Source organism: Rhamphochromis longiceps, linkage group LG23 (genome assembly GCF_057381845.1).
Source record: "Rhamphochromis longiceps isolate RC_006_pf linkage group LG23, R_longiceps_female_GT1.1, whole genome shotgun sequence".
In the NCBI taxonomy this organism is placed as follows: Eukaryota; Metazoa; Chordata; class Actinopteri; order Cichliformes; family Cichlidae; genus Rhamphochromis; species Rhamphochromis longiceps.
In genome coordinates this window covers 10,894,853-10,918,986 of record NC_140578.1, presented here as the reverse complement: position 1 = coordinate 10,918,986, position 24,134 = coordinate 10,894,853, and the positions used below count along the sequence as shown (strand labels likewise).

Below are 24,134 nucleotides of genomic sequence, written 5' to 3'. Positions count from 1 at the left end.
GACCCACACCCGCTTTTCTTTCCGAGCTCCTTAGACTACGATGAGCTAGATGACTGAGGACAGCTGGACAGGACTATAGAGGGGTATAAAGGGTTCACGCTGAGCCCATGTGACAAGCGTGAAAGAACCTGGAGATGCTGCGGCGAGCGTCACTCTGTCGTGACCGACCTGCCCGGTCTATTGTTGGGACAGCACAGAGGAGCTGGACTACCTGTGCAGCCTGAATAGGCTGCACGTACCATCTCCTGTTACCGACAACAAGGACACTAACAAAAGCAGGTCAGAATCCGTTGTTGGTGTTGGCCCTGCTGTTCTCCGGTCCCTTCATTTCTTTGGAGCAGTGTGTTTTAGACTGAAGGGGAAAAAATAACCCACACTTGTGTTTAAATAGTTCCAGTGTGTATATTTTAATGCTTTGTGGATCATCAATCAGCAGGCTTAAGGCATTGCTCTGTCCTCAAAGATGTACCTCTACAATCCACAGGCAGTAATAAATACAGTACAGGTAGAGAGGAAGCAAATGTGTGTTCCTAACAAACAGGACTCAAGTTTCACACAACCTGACAGGAAGACAGTAGACGGGCACGTTCACAACACGCTGGCACAAACACAGACACACACCTGTTCACTTCACTAGTGGAACTGAAAAATTAACTTGTGTGGCACAGCGGACTTGATGCACTCACAAATCCGGCTGCAGAGCACACTTCAGGTCGCTGTCGTAGATTCTGCACTGCTTTTCACTTTTCCCCAAACGCCGATCCATTGGCTTTTGTCAATAAAAGGCAATTATAACACAAATTTTCACATTGTATATATCTGTCAATATTTGCTCATTGCCACAGGTTACTGGCACAGACAGGCACATACTGTAGGTCCATGTGTAGAAGGTAGAAAGGCCGATTTGTCTTCTGCAACGTGGTTCTGAGTAGCGTCCTGAGGCAGAAGAGCATGGTCTCGTGTTTTCTAACATGCTGCTTTTTGGGTCTCCTCTAATGAAAACAACCTTCTGGGGCAGCTAATATCACAGCCACTGTAATGTATTTGTCTGATAATGCTGTATAACAGGTAACTATCACTCTAACGTACGAGCAATCGAGGCATCTATATGTTTGTAAAGCAGGGTTTACATTGTATTTCACACCAATCCTGCAAGCTCTGCAAAAAAAAAAAGTGTTTGAAGTGAACAACGGTGATCCGCTCAGTTCATGCTCCCCAGCTGACTGTAGACGTGCTCCAGGATCTGAGAGTAGGCCTGGTCTTTGGGAGCGTGGCAACTGAGAGAGCCCTGAGAAGGAGGACGAGCTCAGTCAGCCTGCCTGCAATCTGATCAGGTAAACAGTGAGACTTTAACTCACCTTAATTTTGTCCATCATGGTCGTATCAGGACACCAGTACTGGTTGAACTGGACGAGGTCAGGAGCTGCCCTGTAGTAGTCGACCAGCAGCATCTATGCAGAGGTTTTTTTTTGTTTTTGTTTAGTTACAGCATCACAGAAGCTTTTTCCAGTCTTTTCATACGATGCATCATGCAGTATCATACCATCTCATTAAGAACATCACTGGTGAGGAAGTTGTCCTGTACGTAGGTGACCTCGACAGCAACTGGGATGCCGTAGTCATTAGGTCTTTGCTGCAGAAAGAGACCACATGTGTCAGAAAAACTCAAACCCATTTCATCTGACACTGCAACCTAACCTGCTGACCTCTTAAAAACTTTTCCATTCCCTCTTAAGAAGCTTGAGTCTATTCCGAAAACGGTCACACTTTAATACAAACTGATGAGAAGCAGCCTCATGAGAAGGTCAACGACAGCGCATCTGAAATTTCCACATTACAAAGAAAGACTGAGTCTCTGTGAGCAGGGAGGCTTCGAAACTGAACAACTCATTATGAGACCCTTTGATGGGCCAGTTCTGGCTCCAGGCTGTACGTTTAGGTGAAGGGGACCAGTTCAAACACTTGCAGCACTCACCTCAGGTGGCGGTACGACCCAAAATGGAGTTATTGTTGATGCCACGCCTTGATTTCCGTGATAATACGGACCTGAAAGAGAAAAGAGATGAAAGCTCAGCCACCAATGCGATGACACAGAGCCAGTGTCAGAGAGTTCTTATATTTTTCTGTTTGCAAACACAAACCTATATCAACATGTAGATTTGACCATCAACAGGCTTCACTGTGAGGTGTGGTATAAATAGATGTCAGGTGAGCTCCGGCTGTTTACGGCTCGTTTTTCATTTATTTTCTCGACAAATTCCCACATTACCCTTGAATGCAACACTGCTTGAAAGGCTGATATTGACACCTGTTATCTTGCAACATCTGCTGAAACCTGAACTCTATAAAGCTGTTATGCTGTAGAACTCTGAAATGTGCGTATAATCCTGCAATCTGCTAACATCTTTCTTAAAATAGTTTAAATACATCATCCCGTCTGAAGTGCAGTGCACCGATTAATACTCAGTGAACCCGATCGTTTCTGCAGCACCGTTATGAAGGACGTACCACAGATGATGCCCAGGCAGGGCTGGAAGCCGTTGTTTGAGCCCTGCAGCCTCAGCTGATGGTCCATCTGTGAGTCGATGTCCTGCAGCGACGGCAGGGCCGGACCTCGCGGGTGACTGTGGTACCAGCCCACCAACGACAGCCCACGCATGAACAGGTTCTGACAAATCTGAGACGGCAAGCACGACAAAGAAACAATGATGGACGGCTCGTTTAATTTTCATTTTTATCAGATCAAATCAAAGAAATCACAGAGAAAATACTGCTCTGACTTTTTTGGCTGTATTTTGTAAGCAACTGTGTGATTTCACAGGACGAATTTGCAGATTTTTTTTTTTTTGGATCAAGCTACATTTTATTTCCCAGTATTTCCCAGTGAATATTCCTCATCATGCTCGGACATTGTGTGTGGTGTTCCACAAGGCTCTGTACGAGGTCCAAAATGAGTTATTATTTACATAAATTATATTTGCAAGGTCTCTGATATAAAATTAGTATAATTTGCAGACGGCACAAATATTTTTTGTTCTGGGGGAATCTAAAGGAGCTGCTCAATACGACAGGAACAAACTATCACTAAATCCAAGTAAAATTAAAATCGTCTTATTTGGGAAGTGCAGATTCATATAGATGGTGTGGCAATTGAAAGAGTTCTTGAACATAAGTTTCCTTGTGTGATAATAGAATAGCTTGAAGTCTCATATAAAATTATATATATAACAACATTTCAAGAAGTATTTCAATTTTGAGTAAAGTAAAACACATTCTGGACCACAAATCACTCCACATTCTCTACTATGGTTGCTACTGGTGTTTGTAAAGTACAGGGAGAAGGTAAGGCTCTGATCGGGTGTATCACCCACTATTTTCACAATAGGGATGTTTAAATATATATATATATGTACATATGTGTGTGTGGGTGCACAGTATGTTCATATACGTAGATTTGCAAATTTGACGTGTTACTGGGGTTATAAAAAATAAATACGTGAAGCAAATTATAATGAAGAATTTCTGATGGACAGGGCATAAACAGGAAGAAGAAGTTTAGACTATGAGTTAATAAACAGTGGAAAGGGGGTGGGATTAAATAAGCTCATGCTTCTTCCTGCTCCTTTTTGAACATGTAAGTTATTTATTATTGTTATTGCTTTGTTTTCCTTTGTTTGTCTCTTTTTTCCTCTTTCATTGTTCTTATACTATTTAAACATGTTTAAAATAAAGACTCAATACAATCCAAAAATACACTAAAACTCAAGTAAATAATATAATAATAAAATGTGTATTTGCAAAATAAAAGCTAAGATAGTCTCAGCTAGACGTCAAAGCCAAAAACAACTTGATGCAGAGTCTTTGGATTCCTGTAGCTTCTGCTCAACTTCAGATTCGAAGACTCGCATCTCAGATGCAGGAAACTACTAAACACTTGTGTTGTTGTACATCATTTTAAAGGCAGACACATCAACAGCAACAACCTTCAGCTCGCAGGCGAAGATTCAAGCGCAATTTTTTGGTTGGTGTGGAAATGCGTGCTGCCAGGCTGCAAACTGCAGCTTGCAAGTGTTTGAAGTGGGTTTTTCCACCTCTGTGTTTCTGCGTGCGTTACCTCCTCCTCAACAGCGGAAGCCGAGTCTCTGTCTGCCAGCCTTGTCCGACACGGGAAAGCCCTCAAGACCGTCAGCACTGAAATACAGAGCGAGAGGACAGCTTTAGCCCGGCGTTCTGCGGATTTGATCACTATGCTCTCTTTTGTTGGATAAAGTTGCACTCACGCTGCGTGTTGGTATCCCATCGTCCCCCGAGGTATCCCACCACCTCACTGGTGGTCAGGTGACAATGGAAGTCCTACAGCGGGAGAAGTGGGCAAGTTAGTCTCTTTACCTGTGATCAGTGTGGAGCTGGTCTGCTTGAAAGCGTGTTAATGCTTACCATTAGCAGCAGCACATTACTGGACACGGCTACATTGAAAGGCTGGAACCTGTTGATGGCTGAGAAGGCTGACAGCTCCACTAGTGTGTGTGGATCTCTGAGGACACAAGCACACCTTTCATCGTACTCTGATTCGCTTCATGCACAGAGCTGTGAAAGAAGTCAGGTAAAGTGGTACCTGGCAGCATCTCGGGTGCCCAAAGTGCAATATCTGACGGGAATTCTCTCTCTGTCAGTCCTCCGTGAAACCATCACATCTGTAACATCGAACAGATGAGGATGAGAGGAGGGGAGCGGGGAAGGAGAGGAGGAGGAGGAGAGGAGGAAATGATACCATGTAGTCCAGGTTTGGTGTTTTTGTTCTTGTCGTCTGCCTGCACAGCTGCCTTTCCTTCCTCTTCATCCTCGTCATCATCTTCCTCACTCACCAAGCTCTGACATCACAGGAAGTAAAACAAATGTCAAAATAAAGTTCTGGTTACACTGGATTTACCTTACTGTAATGAATGTTTCATCGTTTCCTGTTTGCAGAGACTCCAAATCGATTTCACCATCACATTTTTCTTCTTCTTTACATTTCCTTTTTTCCCATCAGCATGTGAGTCAGCACTAGCTAATTGTCGTGTCAAACCACAACCTTTATTCTATTTTCACGGCCTGGCCAGTTTTAATACTTTTAAAGGCTCGATCGCCCTTTGACAAAACCTTGGAACCACTCCTTATTTTTAACACCACATCTGTTTAAAAGGGTCTTTCCGAGTACTTATACCATCACTCCACATTTCTGCAAACCGGGGATTTTAAACTGTGAGAAAAATATATACTGGTCCAGCTCACGATGTGACACGGGTCAAGTGTTCCTCCTGTTACAGGAAGTTAATAAATGTTTTGAATGTGGGCTCGCTTTCACATTTACATTTTCTAAGAGACAAAATGTCCCCGATGTCACCCTGCAGACTTGGTTCAGAGGCTGTTAATAAATAAGTGTCTGAAAAAAGGACACAATGTATTTCAAAGTGTGATTAAAAGGATTTTCCATCCATCCATCCTCTGCCGCTTATCCTTGTCAGCGTCACGGGTGGGCTGGAGCCTATCACAGCTGTCTTTAGGGTGAGAGGCGGGGTTCACCCTGGACAGGTTGCCAGTCTGTCACAGGGCTAACACACACACACAGACAATCATTCAAACTTCCAATCCACTCCCAGTGTCACAGTGGACCAGGTCAGGAGACAACTGAGGAAGCTTCGCCCCAGGAAGGCAGCAGGCCCAGACAAGGTGTGTCCTAGGATGCTAAAGGCGTGTGCTGCTGAACTTGAGGAGCCGCTACAAAGAGTCTTCAACCTCAGTCTGCTACTGAGGAGAGTGCCCGCCCTCTGGAAGACGTCCTGCATCATCCCCAAAAAGAACCGGCCCAACGAGCTGAATAACTTCCAACCGGTGGCACTGACGTCACATCTTATAAAGACTCTAGAGCGGCTCTTCCTCAACCACAGGTACAACATGCCCAGGATCCACTACAGTTCACATACAAGGTGGATGTCGGAGTGAAGGACACCATCCTGTACCTCCTACACAGAGCCCACTCAAACCTGGACAAGGGAAAAGGCACGGTCAGGATCCTTTCTTGACTTGTCAAGTGCCTTGAATAAAATCTGGCACTGTCTGCTCCAGGAGAAACTGGACAGGATGCAGGTGGAGACCCCTGCCTGGTCACTTGAATCTCCAACTACCTCACTGACAGACAACAGTATGTCACTGAAGGACATCACGTCTGACACTGTGGTCAGCAGCGCAGGAGAACCACAGGGAACTGTGCTGTCCCCTCTTCTCTTCACCCTGTACACCTCTGACTTCTGCTATAACTCTGAATTATGCCATATTCAGAGGTTTGCTGACGACAGGGCCATCATGGGGTGTATCTGGGATGATCAGGAAGAGGAGTACAGAAGTCTGGTGAGGAACTTTGTCACATGGAGTCACACAAACCACATGCAACTCAACACCTCAAAGACCAAGGAACTGGTTGTGGACTTTGGGAGGTCCAGACCAGGTCCACTGCCAGTTCAGATAGAGGGAGAGGAGGTGGTCAACACGTACAAGTACCTCGGGCTTTGGTTGAACAACAAACTGGACTGGTCATGCAGCACCTGTATAAAAAAGGCCAAGGCAGACTGTACTTCCTCAGGAGACTGAGGTCTTTTAACATCTGCAGGAAGCTCCTGAGGATGTTTTACCAGTCGGTGGTTGCCAGAGTGCTGTTCTATGCTGTGGTGTGCTGGGGGAGCAGCACAGCAAAGGAGGACATGCCCAGCCTGGAAAAACTAATCAGGAAGGCTGGCTCTGTGGTCGGCACAAAGCTGGACACTCTGGTTTATATATATATATATATATGTATATATTTCTTTCTCTTTTTAAATATCCAACAGTACAATAGACTCACAACATCCCCACTAACTTTATGTCTTTGGACTGTGGGGGGAAGTCGGAGTACCCGGAAACATGGGGAGAACATGCAAACTCCACACAGGAACACCCTGACCTGGTGGAATTGAACGAGGACTTTTTCGCTATGGGGCAACAATGCTAACCACCATTTTTTTATTTTTACATTCTGAAATCGTTTCAGTGTCTTATTTCATTTGCAGGCGACAGGCTGGACAGGACATAACGATGCTTATGTCACAATGGATGCTGGCTCTGTGTTACACCACGATGACATGCAGTTTTTACGTGGTTTCACTGCCAGAGCTGAAATTTCATGTATTAGATAAGAAAAGAAAAACTAACCTCTTCACACGGTTAAGAAATTATAATCCTGTAAAGGTTTAAATGTTTATAACGTCTACTAAGTAATCATTTCAGAAATGTCTAAACCTTCACGCTTTAAATAATACTGTTCATTTCTTATGCCTGTTCTGAGTTTTACTTTGACATCTGTGTTTACAATAATTTTTTCTTGTATTCATCACAGTCACTAAAAATAAGAGTTGTTTATACTGTAAACAAGCGTCACAAGGTGGATGTGTTGTGCTTTACCTCATCAGTGAAACATGGAAAAAGAGCTTTGTGAAACAGTGATACTCTCACAGATATTACTTCCTGTAAGTCACGTGACCAGAGGAGCAGCAAGGGGACGTGTTCATGAGTAACACAGGTGAGAGGAAACTCAAGGTCGTGACTTAATTATTAGACTTTGAACATTAAAAACTCAGTTTGAAGTCTAAAAGCAAGGATAATAAAATAGGCTTAGAAATCTGTACTAACCCATTTTTACACAAAATACATTTTGTAATGGAAGCACCAAATATTAGGAATGCTCCCCTTCAGTCATGCTCCTCTCACCATGTCGGCACTGGGCTGGTACTTGTGCAGCCAGGTGGTTTTGTACTGGACCAGCTTCTGTCCCCGGTACCGCACCGACGCCCAGCCGCAGCCAGACTTTTTGGCCGGGTTCACCAGGCGTTTGCAGTGAGTCGCCCAGGCGCTGGGGGAGTTGAAGATCTGGCCCGTCTCCACCCATCGGATTTTCCCATCAGTCAGCAGGTCTCCCACAAAGTTCTTACCCTGCAGGAGGAGAGAAAGCAAGAGTTTATGACCTCCTGTCAAGTCACGCATACTGTGGTGAGTCAGAATCATGTTCACATAACTGCTACGTGTTATTACCAAATAGTGTATGGCTAGCACGCCGTCCCCGGGCTCCACCAGGCCATCCTTGAGGAGCACTCTGAGGGTGATGCCCCTGCGGGTGAGCAGGGAGCCCCGGCCTGAGCTGGACCGCAAGTCTGCCTCCTCCCCTCCGCTCAGCTCCTCCTCATCCTCCTCTCCTCCATCCTCCACCACCTGTGGAGAGCTGGGAGGCTCTGACCCTAGGGAAGCACAAAGCAAAACTGGGATGTTGGCTTGGTACAATGCATGAACCGTGTTCTCATGCAGCAGGCTGTGAATGGCACATTGCTGCGTTTACGTGTGTGTATGTGTAGACTGACTGTGTTTCAGAGGCAGAACAAACAAACGCGCATTACTGACAGCGTCATGGCAGCCTGCATCCTCCATAACCGCAGGAGCTCAATGATAATAAGCGCGTGCACACGTGACGAAGAGGAAACCGAAACTGGCCCTTCGTGGATTCACGAGATCGGCGGGCCTTTGTTTCCTGCTACTTGACAACGGGTCTGCCGCTCACCCCCTCACCCTCACCAAGAGCTCCGTTATCCTCACCCATGTCTCAGGGAGCGAGCCTGTGCGCGGCCCGGTGTGCGCAGCTCGTTCCCGGTCCGTGTCCGGTGGTTGTTGAGAACGAGCTGAAGGCGTCCGCGGCTGCGCGGCTGGTTTCCTCGTTGTGCTGCTTTACCGTCCCCCCCACCGCCCTCTGCTTTCCCCCCGCTCTCTCTCTCTTATGTTCCACAGCGTGCCGTGCCGTTATCCGCGCTTTGTGTCACCGTGGAGCAGGAACCCTGTCAGACCAGCTCACAGAAACACGAACCGTGACGCTTTTCTCCGCCAACACCACGAAGCGCTGCCGCGTGCGCGTGCACGTGCAGCGGGTGCCGTTCGGTGAGTTGTGCGTCGGCGGGATCGTGCAGAAACCGCGGAGCTCTCAGTCACCGGAAGCGACCGAGCGGTTCCTCCTTTATCTCCGACACCGAGCACATTTACCGGGAAGCTGCCGGCGGAGGGCAGCAAACCTCCAGCAGCCTGTCCTCCTCACCGGGCCAACCGTATGCCGCCCCCTGCTGGCAGCTCCGAGGGCAGCTGGCCGTTCTCTGGTGTTCAGTGGAGAGGGGCTCTGATCTCAAGCATTTAGACCAGGGGTTTTAAACTTGCGGCCACGTCACCCCTATTTGCGGCCCGTACATTGACGTGAGAAATGTAACACAATTTGGCCCTTGAAGGGACTTTTTTTGTTAGGGAGGATTTGTTTGTTGTTGAGTGCAATGTTAAAATAAGTTCTTTAAAAAGGCAAAAATAATTTCATATGAAGGAACTATGAGCAGAGAGTACAGACATGCGGAGGGATTTGGCTGTGTTAGTTAGGTGAGAGAACAAAAACTAATGTGTACACTTATATCTGCATTTTTATTTTGTTAAATACAAACAAAAGTATAGCAGAAGTGCTGCCGCATGTCTGACTAGAACGAGAGAACCAATGTGTTTTTTTTTGGTAGTTCAATGAAAGGCTTCAGTTAGTTAAGAGTGAGAAAAAAAATAAGCCCATGTTTGCAGTTTTGAATTGTTATACAATATCTGATTTTTTAAAAGTGTTTTGTTGTTTGTTTGGCTGGGTTTTTTGTACTACTTGAACACTAAAGTGGCCCTCCAATGAGACGACAGTGCCACCCGTGGCCCACAGCTCATTTGAGTTTGAGACCGCTGATTTAGACCCTTTACTTTAGTCACAGTATTCAAAACATTAAAGTGAGGAAATGAGAAGCGTTGTTTATCAGAAAGGTTTCTGCCTGTTTTTGTTGAATTAAGCTCGGCAGGATCTAAAAACCAGCTCCATAAAATAAAAGTGTTTATGATTTTGACACCAGTCCCATTTAAAGAAGTGCAAGAAGAATTTATTTCACTTAAAAACCAACAGAAACTAACAGCAGCAGAGTTGATGTGAATGCTCCCGGCCTCTGTACCGTGTTAAAATTAGCTGAAATAATTTGATGACATAAAACACGTCTCCTAAATGATTTAGCAATCATACATTTGTACTTACATAACTTTACTTGTAACTTCATTTCAAAAGAGTTTGTTTTTTTTTCTTAAATCTTTATTTTCAATCCATCAGCCTTTGGTATCATTATCACCCCACCGTGGGGCGGGTGGGCCGCAGTTGTATCTACACAAAATCTTGGATGAATTCAAATCTCAGTGACCTTGACCTCAAAAAAGTCTTGTGAATGCGATAATTTGAGACATGGGTGATGAAGGATTTTCAAACTGACACCATAGGAGGAGGCAGCCTGCAGTATGTTTAAACGTTCTGTTACTTACAGCGGATTTTAACAGGTATTATTAATAACTGTCTCTATTCTATCATTCTACTGTATTTGTATAAGGACAGACAGATTGTGCTAAGACTGCTGGACTGTTGTCATGGCAGTGACAGTAAATATTTTCAGTGAATCAAATACATTACAGAAGTGTATACACTGTAATCTGATTACACATACATTGCATAATAAAAGAAATGCATGACCTTCTGCAGACAGAGTGATTATAACAGTAGACCAGACCTTTTTTTATTATTTTTTCACTTATCATCAGATAGAAATGCGGTGATACTGCTCTCTGCCCAGGTTTACAGTAGCGCCATGTGCCCAAACAAGCCACAGCGATGCATTCCACAGCAACTACAGGACAAGCTGGCTCATGTTTAGAAAACTTGCATGAAGTCAATTCTACCTGCTCCAGGATCCACCTTAATTTTCACTGTGAGGTTTCCACTTGCAGCTGCTGCACGTAAGGAGGAGAGAGCCGAAAGCATTATGTGCGTGCAGTTCTTGCGCTGACGCACACCCTCCTTCTCTTAAGTTCTCTAGTCAGTTCTAATCTGTTGAGTACTGAGGACGTACCACCACCTGGTAGGAGAACAGGTTTGAGTGGCACGGGTAGACTTGTTCTGAGATGCTGGGAACAGCTATGGGGCTGTCGCTGTCAACAGCATTAAATTCGTTCACGTGGAACACGTGCCTTCCTGCGCACATGAGAATGAGCCTGTTGCTGTAACGGATGCGGCCCTCCATCTCACTGGGTAAATTCTTTTGTTCAATCTTCAAGCTGATCGCTGGTAAAGAAGCACAAGTGACACTTTGCTTCGTGCAGTCTTCCTCTCTGACGTAGGTCGTGACTTTCCAGCGCATGGTGTGAAAAGCGAAATAGGCGCTGTTATGAACCGGGGTTTGGAAATCAGACGTCAAGCTGCTGACTCGCTGGCCTCGAAGGATGTAGACCCCGGAGTGCTGGTAAGCTCGGATCTCCTGACTGCTGAAGGTGAAGCTCCACGGTCTGCCAGTGTAAATCCTGGGTGTGTAGATGGTTCCTGTCAGGTCGCTGAGGAGCATTTTTACAGGAAGAGCATTAAACTGAAACCCCTCCAGCTTGCTAGCGTGGTACTCTGAGCTGTCAAGACTGTATAAGTCCTCAGCTGGTATCATCGGGAAGCGGACGAGATTTAGAAGTATCTCACGCATGGTTGCGTTTCCTCGAGCTTCTGCCCATCTCTCCAGTCCGCTCAGGACGACTGTTTCGTTACGCACCACGAGGTCTGAGCGAGAAAGGAGTGCTTTGACCAGATTAAAAGGAAGGCTTGTCCAGGCCGGGGAGTTGATCAGCGCCTCGCAGTTCCACGCCAGGTAGCGAAGACATAGTTGCTGCAGCGTGTCGTCACTTCTGCGAACTGCGTACTCATAAAGAGAGTTCTGACTTTGGAAGGTGGGGTCCTCGGGGAGAAACAGTCTGAAGAGATTCGCAGCCTCATTGTGATATTCAGTCAGGCCCCAGTCAGAAGCCATTTTCAGGATGCAGTGGGAGGAGGCTAATGTGACCGTAATCTTCCTCGTGTAGAAGTATCTGAAATTCAAAAATTTGATTGACAGATCACAGGTTTACATAGAAATATGTGCAAGTGTGAACTTTTTATACCTGACAAATATGTCGGCATGTTGGCTGCAATCAGAAGACACATTAATGAGCAAGCTGCTGAGGTCTGGATGCAAAGACTTGAGGTTTGAATTGAGAGAAAGGATGACCCTGTGAGCACAGATGGTCTCCACTATGTTGTTATCCACTGCCACTGCAATGTCCACGTCACAGTCCTGTCTGCTGTCAAACAGCTCGCCTAGCTGCTGAGAGAGGCTCGCATTGTGGTCCAACGTGTACTCGTGGTTGAGGTCCCTGCTCTGAGGCTCCGCCCCTGATAGAGATCACAGACACGGTGAATACACCTGTTTCTAAGACAAATGTCTTTCTGACCTTTATTTCTCAGAGGAGGTTGGAGACTTCTGTCCTTATGCTAACATCCTCACCTTTCTCACATCTAACTCCGGCATCTTCGCCGTGACCGCAGTTATGGACCCCCCAGCCAGGAAACGTACACTGGAGTAGGTTAATCTCCGACCCACCGCAGGTTAAATCGTCCATCCAGATGTTACCGACCCCTAAAACCAAAACAGCCACACAATTACAGTCTAGCCATTAACCACTGAAATGCAGCGCGTAAGAGGAGCGTCGTGGTTTCGTTACCGGCGCCAAATGCAGCTGATCCAGGAGCCTCGGCTGCACCAGGGAAACGCAGCTGTCGACACACTACATGAGCGTCATTTATGTCCCAGCCATCGTCGCAAATTGTCCCCCAAACTCCATCGTGAAAGATCTCCACACGGCCCTCGGAGTATTCCTGGCCACCAGCCAGCCTGATGTAACCTTCTTCATAGGCTAAAGGAACAACAATGCAGTGTAATCGATTTATTTGGGATTTATGGAGAAAGATGAAGGATCATGTAGATTTCACAGCACAACAGATATATAGCTATTTTCCCACTTTTATTTAAAAATACTGATATCAGATCAGCGGTGGTTTGTTCTAGAGACTGTAACAGGCTGCAGAAATTCACAGCAATATGAGCAAACGTCTCGACAGCGTTAGTACTGTACACAGCGTTACAACATCAGCTGTTCTTTACAGTGACCAGGGTTAAGACCATGCAGTTATTAAACAAACAAACATGTTTTTAAAAAATGAACATCACTTTTAATTCAATTCAGTTGTATTTATACAGGGCCAAATCACAACAACAGTTGCCTCAAGGTACTTTATATTGTAAGGTAGACCCTGGAATTTCCTCCCAGGACAGGAAAAGTAATTAAGTGAGCTGTGACCATAAATGTTTTCCTTATAAATTTTTGATTCATTATTGCACATATATAAAGCATTAAATAAAACTAAAGTGCATCATTATTAGCACTTGCATTACTACTATCGCGGCTATGTTAGGTGCAAACATCTGAAACCTTTCTTTGTATCTGCACACCTCATACCGTGATAGCCAGTTGGTGTTGGGTTGTGAATGGCTGCCATGTTAGTAAACTAACTCATAACAACATCCTGAGAATGCTCATAATCCTCTGTGCTGGTAATAATTATTTATTTATTTGTTGTGACACGATAACTTTATAAAGTAACCCTTAAACTGTCGACTGACGGTTTCTTGCGGTTATGAAACCTTGGAAACAAGCGACAACCTCATCAAGAACATGCATGCACATGCACATGTGTTTTAGGTGTGTTCTAATACTAAACAAACAACACTACACTTGTGTTCAGCTTAGATTGTAATATTAATAGAGAATTGAGTTTAATGGGAAATCAGTTTTACTCACCACTGGATAAGGTGACGCTCAGCAGAAGAATACAGAATAAAAAAGCATTTCCATTCATTTTAATGGCGCTAAACTGGAGACAAAAGGCAAAAGTGCAACACGTTTCTGTATTAAAAATGCGTTCTTTTCTTTATCAGCAATCATCCTGCTTCTTTCACACTTGAGCATAATAATGACGTTTCTGCTTTAAAAAAAATACATCAGAGTTTTAAGAGTTGGAGAAGTTTTGTGTGCACATCATCACATTCAAATGCAGCTTTGCAGAGCAGCGACTGAAATCATAAAAGAAAAACTAAATGTCCTTTTCTTTGTTGCCAGCAAATCATCAATCATACTCATTCCTGACCAAAGCTAGGAAAGGACTTACTAGAGCTCCAGGTTAAGAAAAGCTGCTCTGTGATGAGGTCCGTCAGTCCATGAACTGAAGGAGCCACTTTACTTACTTTATTTGTAGGCGGTGGTTTTCCAGGAATTACCACACCCAACGTGCTTTTCAAACAACTTGGGATGATGCCACATTTAGTTCCAAAACATATGACTTTGTCACAAAAGATTCATAACGAGGCTTTATATTTTAATGGCCAATAATATTTTCATGAGATTATGGATAGATCATACTCAATACAATGAGAAGTGAAAATAGTAAAAACAGAAAGCAGGACGAAATGTAGACTTTAAACTTAAATATTGCATTTCTAAGCTATGTTGGATCATGTATAGCAGTTGGGCATGCATACTTTTGGGGTCCCCATGCTGCCCGCACATGAGCTAGAGATAAAGTTATTTCAAAGCCAGAAGTTGATGTTTGTTTAGAGGCCAGTGTGAGTCCATCACCAGCAGATGGCGACATCATGAAGGCCAAAGAGCGCGCTCAGACAGACGACAACTTCAGCAATGCTCAAGCATCCAGGCTCACTGTCACATTGTTAGCATGAGCTGTGCTCGCCCTGCTGTGACTAAAAGCTTTTAAACCATCACCAGGCTCTATGAACGTAGCTGCAGAAATAAAAACAGCTGTGCTTCCATCATCTCACCTCCACAATCTTCCTGCTTCACCTTCAAGTGATCGAGCAGCTGTGAATTTCTGGAATGTTTTCAATCATTAACATGTCTCCCAGCACGAATTTCTCGATGTGTGTTTCAAACTAAACACGGTTTTTAGTCTGTATCCAGTGTGAATGCATCACTCCCATAACTGTGAGATTCAGCTACAGTTTATCACAGGGATCAAATGTTTTTCAGTTTCCTTGATCTTACGGAGCCCCGCAAGGGACACGGGAGAAAAAAAATTACAATGAACTTTTGTGAGATCTCGCAAAACAAACTCAAGATCCCGCAAAACTTTTAGCCGCATTCTTCGGAGGCCGCCAGCTCGAAGCCGACCGGGAGGTCGAGGCACGATGTGCCGGGAGAGCGGTGTTCCTCCCGGCTGTATTAGGTCTCAACCTCCCGTTAGCTTCGAGAGCTCCGAAAACGTCGGAGCACTTTTGCAAATATGTGATGTCTTGTAAACCGAGCAGATATTTGACGTTTACACAACTACGTTCACGCCTCAAAATATCTTAAAAGTTTATTTTGTGACCCAGCAAGAGTAATATTACAACTAAGTAGCTGCCGCCATTGTTGTAATTCAACTTTTGCGAGATCCCGAGTTTGTTTTGCCGCCATTGTTGAAAGCAATGACTGTATAAAAGATACATTTTATACAGTCATTAGTCGAAATTCAACTTTTGCGAGATCTCGCAAAACAAACTCCGTATGATCTACACCAAAGAGTAATTAATAATTAATAATAGTTGTTTAACAATGTTAAAATTGTATGTGATGACAGAAACCAATAGCAGCTTGTGCTGATTTAACTTAAGTGAAAATCAGGTCACGCCCAAGGTCACACCAAATACAAAAGTCAGCAAACAGAGCAAACCTCTGCAGCTTCTTCAAAACCAGCTGTGGGCAACCAGCCATCACAGACTGATACAGCTACTAAAGATTTCAATGAAGAATATTTAAAACTTTCTGATTAACACTGCAGACACTAAATAAGCAGTATTTATTTATCTGTGTAGGTACACCTGTAGGGAAATTTGCGTATAGAGCAGTGTGGTAAAGTAGCAGAAGCAGAAGCTTCAGATTTTATAAAAGGATGACATGTAGCTCTCATGCGTTCCATCTTCAGCAGCTAATCTTTCAGTGTTTCAGCTCTATGAGGATCAACGGGTGGGAACTTCTTATTATAAGAGCTTAAAATAATGACGACTAAACATGATGAGTGTGTTTCACACCGATAAGCTGATGAACATGATGATAACACCAGTTTCAGTCTTACACTGGGTAAAGGATGCAGCTGAAAGCCACATTTACCACATATGATAATCGTACTTTCCACTGAAGCAAACTGCTCAATAAAAGTTCACCTCAACACTCCAGAAATTTCTACTCGTCTGTGTCCTGGCATGCTTCGTACAACTTGGTAAGAACTGCAACTGCAAGACGATTGGATCATATCACTCATCAGACCTCACTGTTAAATATAAGCTCTCCTCTTTCTCTCCTGTCCGTCTTTCTCTATATTTATTTTAAATCCCTCTTTAATACTCTGGCACCTGTTTACTTGTCCAATCTGCTGAAGCCCTATGTCCCCCCTCTTTCACTCCAGTCAGCTAAGCAGCTGTTTCTCTCAGTCCCTAAATCGCGGCTGAAACTTAGAGGAGACTGAGTGTGACTGTTGTGGCCCCGAAGCTTTGGGGTGAGCTTCCTCTTCACATTAGGCAATCTACTTCAGTGGTGGTCTTTAAATTCAGGTTAAAAACTCAATATTAGACACTGGCTTTCAACTCAGTGGGTAACTGACACCTGTTTTACTGCAATCTATTCATTGTATTTATTATACTTATGGTACTTATATGGTATATTTCTGCTGTACAGCACTTTGGTCGCCCATGTGTTGCTTTTAAAGTGCTATAGATATAGATATACACACACATGTGTATCTATCTATCTATCTATCTATCTATCTATCTATCTATTATATATATATATATATATAAAAAACACCCAGCACGCCCCTGCGGGCGGTTTTATCCTTCAAGCTCGGGTCCTCTACCAGAGGCCTGGGAGCTTGAGTGTCCTGCGCAGTATCTTAGCTGTTCCCAGGACTGCGCTCTTCTGGACAGAGATCTCCGATGTTATTCCCGGGATCTGCTGGAGCCACTCGCCTAGCTTGGGAGTCACCGCACCTAGTGCTCCGATTACCACGGGGACCACCGTTACCTTCACCCTCCACATCCTCTCGAGCTCTTCTCTGAGCCCTTGGTATTTCTCCAGCTTCTCGTGTTCCTTCTTCCTGATATTGCTGTCATTCGGAACCGCTACATCGATCACTACGGCCGTCTTCTTCTGTTTGTCTACCACCACTATGTCCGGTTGGTTAGCCACCACCATTTTGTCCGTCTGTATCTGGAAGTCCCACAGGATCTTAGCTCGGTCATTCTCCACCACCCTTGGGGGCATCTCCCATTTTGACCTCGGGACTTCCAGGTTATACTCGGCACAGATGTTCCTGTACACTATGCCGGCCACTTGGTTATGGCGTTCCATGTATGCCTTGCCTGCTAGCATCTTGCACCCTGCTGTTATGTGCTGGATTGTCTCTGGGGCATCTTTACACAGCCTGCACCTGGGGTCTTGCCTGGTGTGATAGACCCCAGCCTCTATGGATCTTGTGCTCAGAGCTTGTTCTTGTGCTGCCATGATTAGTGCCTCTGTGCTGTCTTTCAGTCCAGCTTTGTCCAGCCACTGGTAGGATTTCTGGATATCAGCCACCTCCTCTATCTGCCGGTGGTACATACCGTGCAGGGGCCTGTCCTTCCATGATGGTTCCTCGTCTCCCTCCTCTTTCTTGGGTTTCTGCTGCCTGAGGTATTCACTGAGCACTCGGTCAGTTGGGGCCATCTTCCCAATGTATTCTTGGATGTTCGTTGTCTCATCCTGGACTGTGGTGCTGACACTCACCAGTCCCCGGCCCCCTTCCTTCCGCTTAGCGTACAGCCTCAGGGTGCTGGACTTGGGGTGAAACCCTCCATACATGGTAAGGAGCTTTCTTGTCTTTATGTCAGTGGCTTCTATCCTCCTCATATATATATATATATATATATATATATATATATATATATATATATATATATATATATATACAACTGTACAGAAAAAGATAAACTACAAATAAATACAACTGTGTTGTACTTGAATAGAAATAGAAACAAATGAGATTAAATAGTACACTGACAGAGTGGAACAGTGCAATACACAATAGTGTAAGTATTGGAAGTGAGGGGATAGTGTTATGTAGTCTAAGAAGTATGTGGAGAAGAGAGAAGAGAGTCCAGTGTTGTGTTCAGGAGTCGGACCGCTTGGGGGAAGAAACTATTTCACAATTAAAACTTTTTTTTTTTACTGATTTGGTGTTGCTGGTCCAGGACAGGTCCTCTGTGATGTGAACACCGAGGACTTTGGTGCTCTTCACTCTACTTGTGATGAGCACCGACGATGACACACCAGCAGGAGAGTCTTCTATGGGTCGATGTTTGATGTTCGGCGGCGTGCAGTGACGTCAAATAATGTCTCACCTCAATTGTGTTCAAACTGCTGTAGAAATGTAAGAAAGTCCAGATATTTGTATTAAAAGTAGAGAGTACGAGTTTAAAGTTGTCATAAATATAAATACACAAGCATAGGCAGCTGTGGCTACAACTGTAGCTTGCCTCCACCAGTGTATGAATGTGAGAGTGAATGAATAGTGGTATTGTAAAGCGCTTTGGGTGCCTTGAAAAGCGCTATATAAATCCACATATTATTATTATTATAGTACTTCCCACCTCTGGAGATTACTGCATTACTTCATTTTCAATAAACACATTACTAACAAAGTTTACTAAGAAATCAGAGTCATGATGAGTCCTGATGCTCCTTTAAAATGTGCTAGGGTCATGTTGTGTAGCTCTGCCAGCTCAGCATGAGACACTTTACTGTGTTCTGGCTCATTCAGAGAGCGTTTGTGTTTCACAGTCGGAGACTCACTGTGTTTATCTGTCAGCTCAGTCTGAATATCTGAATCCAGAATCAGCGAATCTAGAACCAGCGGTGTCTGTGGTTCAGATACAGTTTTCTGAGAATTTAAACAGACCATGAGAGTGAGCATGTTGGTATTTCACATCTATCTATATATGTGTGTGTTTAACATAAGCTTTTCTCTACATAAACAGACACTTCTTTTTAATTATTATGTGTGTGTGTGTGCGTGCGTGCGTGCGTGCGTGCGTGTGTGTGTGTGACCTTGTTTACATATCTTTGTGGGGAAAACTGGAAAGTTTACTATACTTGTGTGGACCAACAGCCCTTATAGGGACAAAATCCTGGTCCCCACGAGTTTGAAGGCATTTTTGGGACTCAAAATGTGGTTTTAGTGTCAGAGTTACAATTAGGTTACAGTTAGGGTAAGGGTGTGTGTCTGTGTGTGTGTGAAACAGCTTCATAGTCCCAGAAATGTGTATCTTTTCCAAAAGTAATTAAGATAAGTGTCTGGTGATATAGAAAAAAATCTTATGTTACAAACATACACAGACTCTCTCTCTCACACACACACACACACGCACGCACGCACGCACGCACGCACGCACGCACGCACGCACGCACGCACGCACGCACGCACACACACACACACACACACACACACACACACAGCATTATTGTACTTGTACATCTGCTTCTGTAGGTTTAAACGTTAAGCTTCGTGTTTTTTGAGTTTAGCTGTTGTTACAAAAGCTTCAGCCACATCATTGGCTGGACTACTGCAATTCATTATTATCAGGATGTCCAAAAAACTCGCTGAAAAGCCTTCAGCTAATCCAAAATGCTGCAGCAAGAGTCCTGACAGGGACTAGAAAGAGAGATTAATAATCATATCTGTTATTAATCTCTGTCTCTCTTCCACAGCATGTATTTTATCCTGTCTTCCTTCTCTCACTCCAACCGGAGTCTGTATCTGCTGTACAATATAAAGCACCTTGAGGTGACTTTTGTTGTGATTTGGCGCTATATAAATAAAATTGAATTGAATCATTTCACTCACATCTAAATTAGCATTTGCTCTTTAGCTGAACATGAAGATAAAAGCCAGTTTTATCTGTCAGGGTTCCTTTTTGTCCTGTAACGATTTCATTACAAGTCACAAAAGGACATTTACAAAAGTTCTCAAAGTGATTAAACTTTATATTTTCTGCGTTGCTCTCTTCTAAGAGCAAATGCTGACAAAGAAGAAAACGAAACCAGACAACCAGCAGCCTTCTGAAACCCAAACCCACTCTTACATGTGTTTTTGTACTGATAACCGTGATCAAACTATAACAAGTTTGTGGTTTGTACACTCGGCTCTGTGACACGTTTTCTATATAGTCTCTCATGTTTAAGACTGCTCCAGTTAACGCTGGCTGCTCTGAAAACTCTCAGTGCTGAGCGTCTCACCTGTGTGTGTCTGTCTCTGGTCCTCAACTTCTGTAAAAGAAGATGGTAACACTCTCCTCAGCTGGTGCTGCTCCACAATCCACCAACACACTGCGCACATCTGGAAAAGAATCACTTTAGCGGCCACAGTGCAGTTCATCTATAGTTTGCTGTGAACTGTGCTCATAATATGTGAGACAACATGGCCCACCAAACCTGGAATATCCCTAGACTTTTTTCATTTTTGTTGATTTCATTTGACCTTTTCAGCACATGGAAGTGAAATCATACATGGTACAAAAGCCCCAGAGAACTCGATGCAGTACATGGCCTCTGTGCAGAACAACAAGGGTGAACGTGTTTGTGGAGGATTTCTCATGACTGAGGACTTTGTAGTGTCGGCTGCACACTGTGATGGCTCGTGAGTAATCAAACATCTTCTGCTGTAATCTCTGACTCATGTCTTTGAAACACATTTAGAAAATGTATTGATTTCCTTTAACTGATTACTCCTTCATCAGCCTCACACACGTCGTTCTCGGCAACCACAATCTCAAGAATGGCAATCATCAAAAAATAAAGATTGAAAACAAAACCATCCATGATAATTATCAACAGGTTGGACTGGGTAATGACATCCTGCTGATTAAAGTAAGGACATATTCACAGTTTAACATGATACATATTTGTGGTCTTATTATTCTAATTGTATTTTTTTAATATATTATTTTAGCGTCTTTACCTCACAAATTAAAGCACGTTGAGAGAACTGTTGTTGTGATTGGGCGCTGTATAAATAAAATTGATTTGGACTGAAACAGACATTTCTATTTTTACTTTGTGTCTCCAGCTGTCTGAGAAAGTTAAACTGGGCCATGGCGTAGAAAAAATTAAGCTTCCACAGGCTGAAATAAACCTAAAAGAAAACCAAGTGTGTCAGGTGGCTGGATGGGGAACAACTAAAACTCACGGTAAACCTGTTGATGAGCTGAGGGTGGTGGACGTGTCTGTCATTCAACGAAAGGTCTGTGAGCCCCAGTGGCCTGGTCTTCCTGCCAATGTTATCTGTGCAGGATATGAGACAGACAAAGGATTCTGTCAGGTATGTTTTCTGTCCTTTCCGTGTAAACTGGCTCCTTGATCACAAATATATTTTAAAAAAATGGAATAAAAGCTGGTAAATTAACATTCTTCCTCCTCACAGGGAGATTCTGGTGGTCCTCTGGTGTGCGATGGGTTGGCTGTTGGCATTGTTTCTTTCAACTATAAAGAAAACTGCAGTTACCCCAATAAACCCAACATCTATACAGACATCTCAAAATACCGTCAGTGGATTAACAGGATTGTGAAATCCAGAAAATCAGAAAATATGAGGAGTAAAAACTTCACTGAAAGTTTGGCTTGTATATTAATGAAATGTCAGCATTTCTGATTCTCTGTCAGTGTAACCAAAAATGAAAAGAATTAAATATGTGATTTCCTTTTTTTAAATGATTGTTTTGTTTGAACATTATAAATAATAAAAATAACAATAAAACACAGTAAACAGTAAAAAAAAATTACCCATATAAATGTGATAAAGACTGTTCTCATTTACCAGCTTACATTAAAAAATAAACACCATCAAAAATTTGTAGAATGTGTCCTTTCCTGTTAAATACCTGGAAGTTCAGTGAGGTTGATCCACTTGATCATATGACCCATGTCCTGAAAATATACTGTACTTATGATATAAGATTTCTACAAGTAATAAATTACACATGAATTAAAATGACCTACAGTACTAGCAATTACTTACAGTATTTGTGTTGCGATACTTAAAACATCACGTTGCAATGAATAATTATATACCACACAATCTACACACTTGAAAATGAGCAGTTATTTAATCATATCCTCATTAATGCTGTTTAATCATTTACAAATCACTGTTTTTCCCCTTCAGCCAGTGGAACAATTACCCACTCAGTGTAAATACACTCTACTCTGTTTTTTTGTCATCTTCAGATAACAACAGATGATTATCACCAACCACAGTCTTCTCAAAGTTTGCAGAGTCATCTACGCTTAAATATAAATGAAACACATATAAATGTACATCTGTAGTGTTCTGTGTGCAGCATATGTATATTCCAACACATGCACAGTATTTTAAAGTGAGCGGGGAGTGTATTGTGCAAATGATGCTCCTCATTTCTGTTAAACACTGTTGGTGGTGATTCTTTCAACTACAAAAACAACTGCAAACACCCCGATAAGCCCAACGTCTATATGACATCTCAAAATACCGTCAGTCTACTGACAAGCTAATTAAGTTTTACTTTTGCATTATTGAAATGTAATTTCTGATCGCACTGTAAGTGTGACCAGAAATAAAAAAATAAAAATATCATTAGACATTTCATATCCTTTTGTAACAATTGTGATCTTTTTTATTATCAGCTCGATTTCAACAAGAGTGAAACATTTGTTGATTCAGTCATTTCAATTAAACTGTTTAATAAAGGGTCATTGGGACAAAAGGAAGATTAAAAGAGTACATACTGATGAGGAAATAAAGTCACCAGAGATCACTGGTCTATTGCAAGACTATCACATAGAGAAAGACAACCTTTCACACTCCTGTGTGAATTTAGAATCACCCGCTAACTTCACTGCATGGGGATAGATCCCATGCGGGCGTGAGCATCACTTAATACTGTGGTCACATCAGGCCTCACACGTGCAGGGCAAGACTTAGGCACTGTTCTTGCTGGCCTTGTTGAGAGCAGCCACCCAGTCTCTCATGTCGGTCACATCATTGGCTTGCAGGAAGTACCGTCACGAAAGTGCATTGATGACAAAGCAGAACTCTGTCTTGGGCTTTTGCTTCGTTGTAGCTTCACTCACCTTATGTAGGTTAATTTCAGGCTGCCAGTCTCCACTGGGCAGGTTCTGAGGGTTGTCCAGTTCAAATAGGCTGCACAAACAATTCAGCTTCCGTGTGCTTAAATACACCTGCAACAAAAGGATGTGCATGGGCAGGTGGGCGAATGACTGAAATGAGAGTGGTGTACGTGTCTGTCATTAACCCACAAGCCTGAGGAACAATGGTGTGGTCTTCCTGCCAGTGTTATCTGTGCAGGTGGACATAATACAACACAGTTAAACCCCACAGTTAAATAGGGCAATGGCACCACCTACTGTCTCAAAGGCCCCTCTGCATGGACTTATAATGCCAAAGGATTATGGGTAATCCTCAGAGTAGGAAGATTCACAACCAGGTAATGATGTATATAAGCCTTTCCTAAAGCTGAGACTGCTCAGACTCTCTTCAAAAGCAGAAAATCGCACGAGGCCTACCCAATCTTAATTTTTTTTCTAATCAAAAAATAAGAGAAAGTGATGTCTTTCCTTAAATGTGTTTTTTTTTAAACAGCATTACCAACACAGACTGTTAGTAATAAATCGTTAATGCTACGCAGTCATATGCAAGGTGGCTACCACTGCAGAGTGAATATTAGAAGCTAATGTGCAGTAAGTTTAGGTCAGAGTAATGAACAACAATTAAATTAACCACCTCCTATAACCAATTTTGATTCACTTTTTATATAAATAAATACATTTATATAAATATGTAACTCTACATACTTCTAAAAATCTCAGACGGAATTTGGTTATTACTGCGGTTCGCCTGCAATACCTTTGTGACCCACCAGGGGGCCCCCAGCCCCCAGCTTAAAAACAAATAGTTATGTCTATAACTTCTGTTCCCTGAACGAGAGGAATGAGGTACAACATTAAGTATGGGATATCACGCCCTCGCGTGTTCTGGCTGAAGAAAC

At 43.3% G+C, this 24,134-nt stretch overlaps 3 protein-coding genes across 3 annotated transcripts; 1 reads left to right on the top strand and 2 right to left on the bottom strand.

Annotated features, from left to right (window-relative positions):
- Positions 1–377: 377 nt before the first annotated feature.
- mpnd (MPN domain containing) lies at positions 378–9,164 on the bottom strand. Its single transcript, XM_085398877.1, has 13 exons — positions 8,656–9,164; positions 8,101–8,303; positions 7,780–8,001; positions 4,772–4,871; positions 4,616–4,694; positions 4,438–4,534; positions 4,281–4,353; positions 4,115–4,191; positions 2,509–2,677; positions 1,976–2,046; positions 1,544–1,633; positions 1,359–1,451; positions 378–1,288 (listed from the first exon to the last, which is right to left on the bottom strand). Exons 1-13 carry the CDS (start codon positions 8,657–8,659, stop codon positions 1,202–1,204), a joined length of 1,365 nt encoding a protein of 454 aa, XP_085255003.1. The 5' UTR covers positions 8,660–9,164; the 3' UTR covers positions 378–1,201.
- A 478-nt stretch (positions 9,165–9,642) lies between these two features.
- Positions 9,643–13,885, bottom strand: LOC146641350 (galectin-3-binding protein B-like). Its single transcript, XM_085398698.1, has 5 exons — positions 13,813–13,885; positions 12,676–12,867; positions 12,459–12,590; positions 12,076–12,346; positions 9,643–12,003 (listed from the first exon to the last, which is right to left on the bottom strand). The coding sequence occupies exons 1-5, from the start codon at positions 13,868–13,870 to the stop codon at positions 10,980–10,982; spliced, it is 1,677 nt and encodes a 558-aa protein (XP_085254824.1). The 5' UTR covers positions 13,871–13,885; the 3' UTR covers positions 9,643–10,979.
- Positions 13,886–20,465: 6,580 nt separating this feature from the next.
- Positions 20,466–22,331, top strand: LOC146641349 (granzyme B(G,H)-like). Its single transcript, XM_085398134.1, has 5 exons — positions 20,466–20,731; positions 20,832–20,961; positions 21,161–21,412; positions 21,515–21,704; positions 22,318–22,331. The coding sequence occupies exons 1-5, from the start codon at positions 20,628–20,630 to the stop codon at positions 22,329–22,331; spliced, it is 690 nt and encodes a 229-aa protein (XP_085254260.1). The 5' UTR covers positions 20,466–20,627.
- The last annotated feature ends 1,803 nt before the right edge of the window (positions 22,332–24,134 follow it).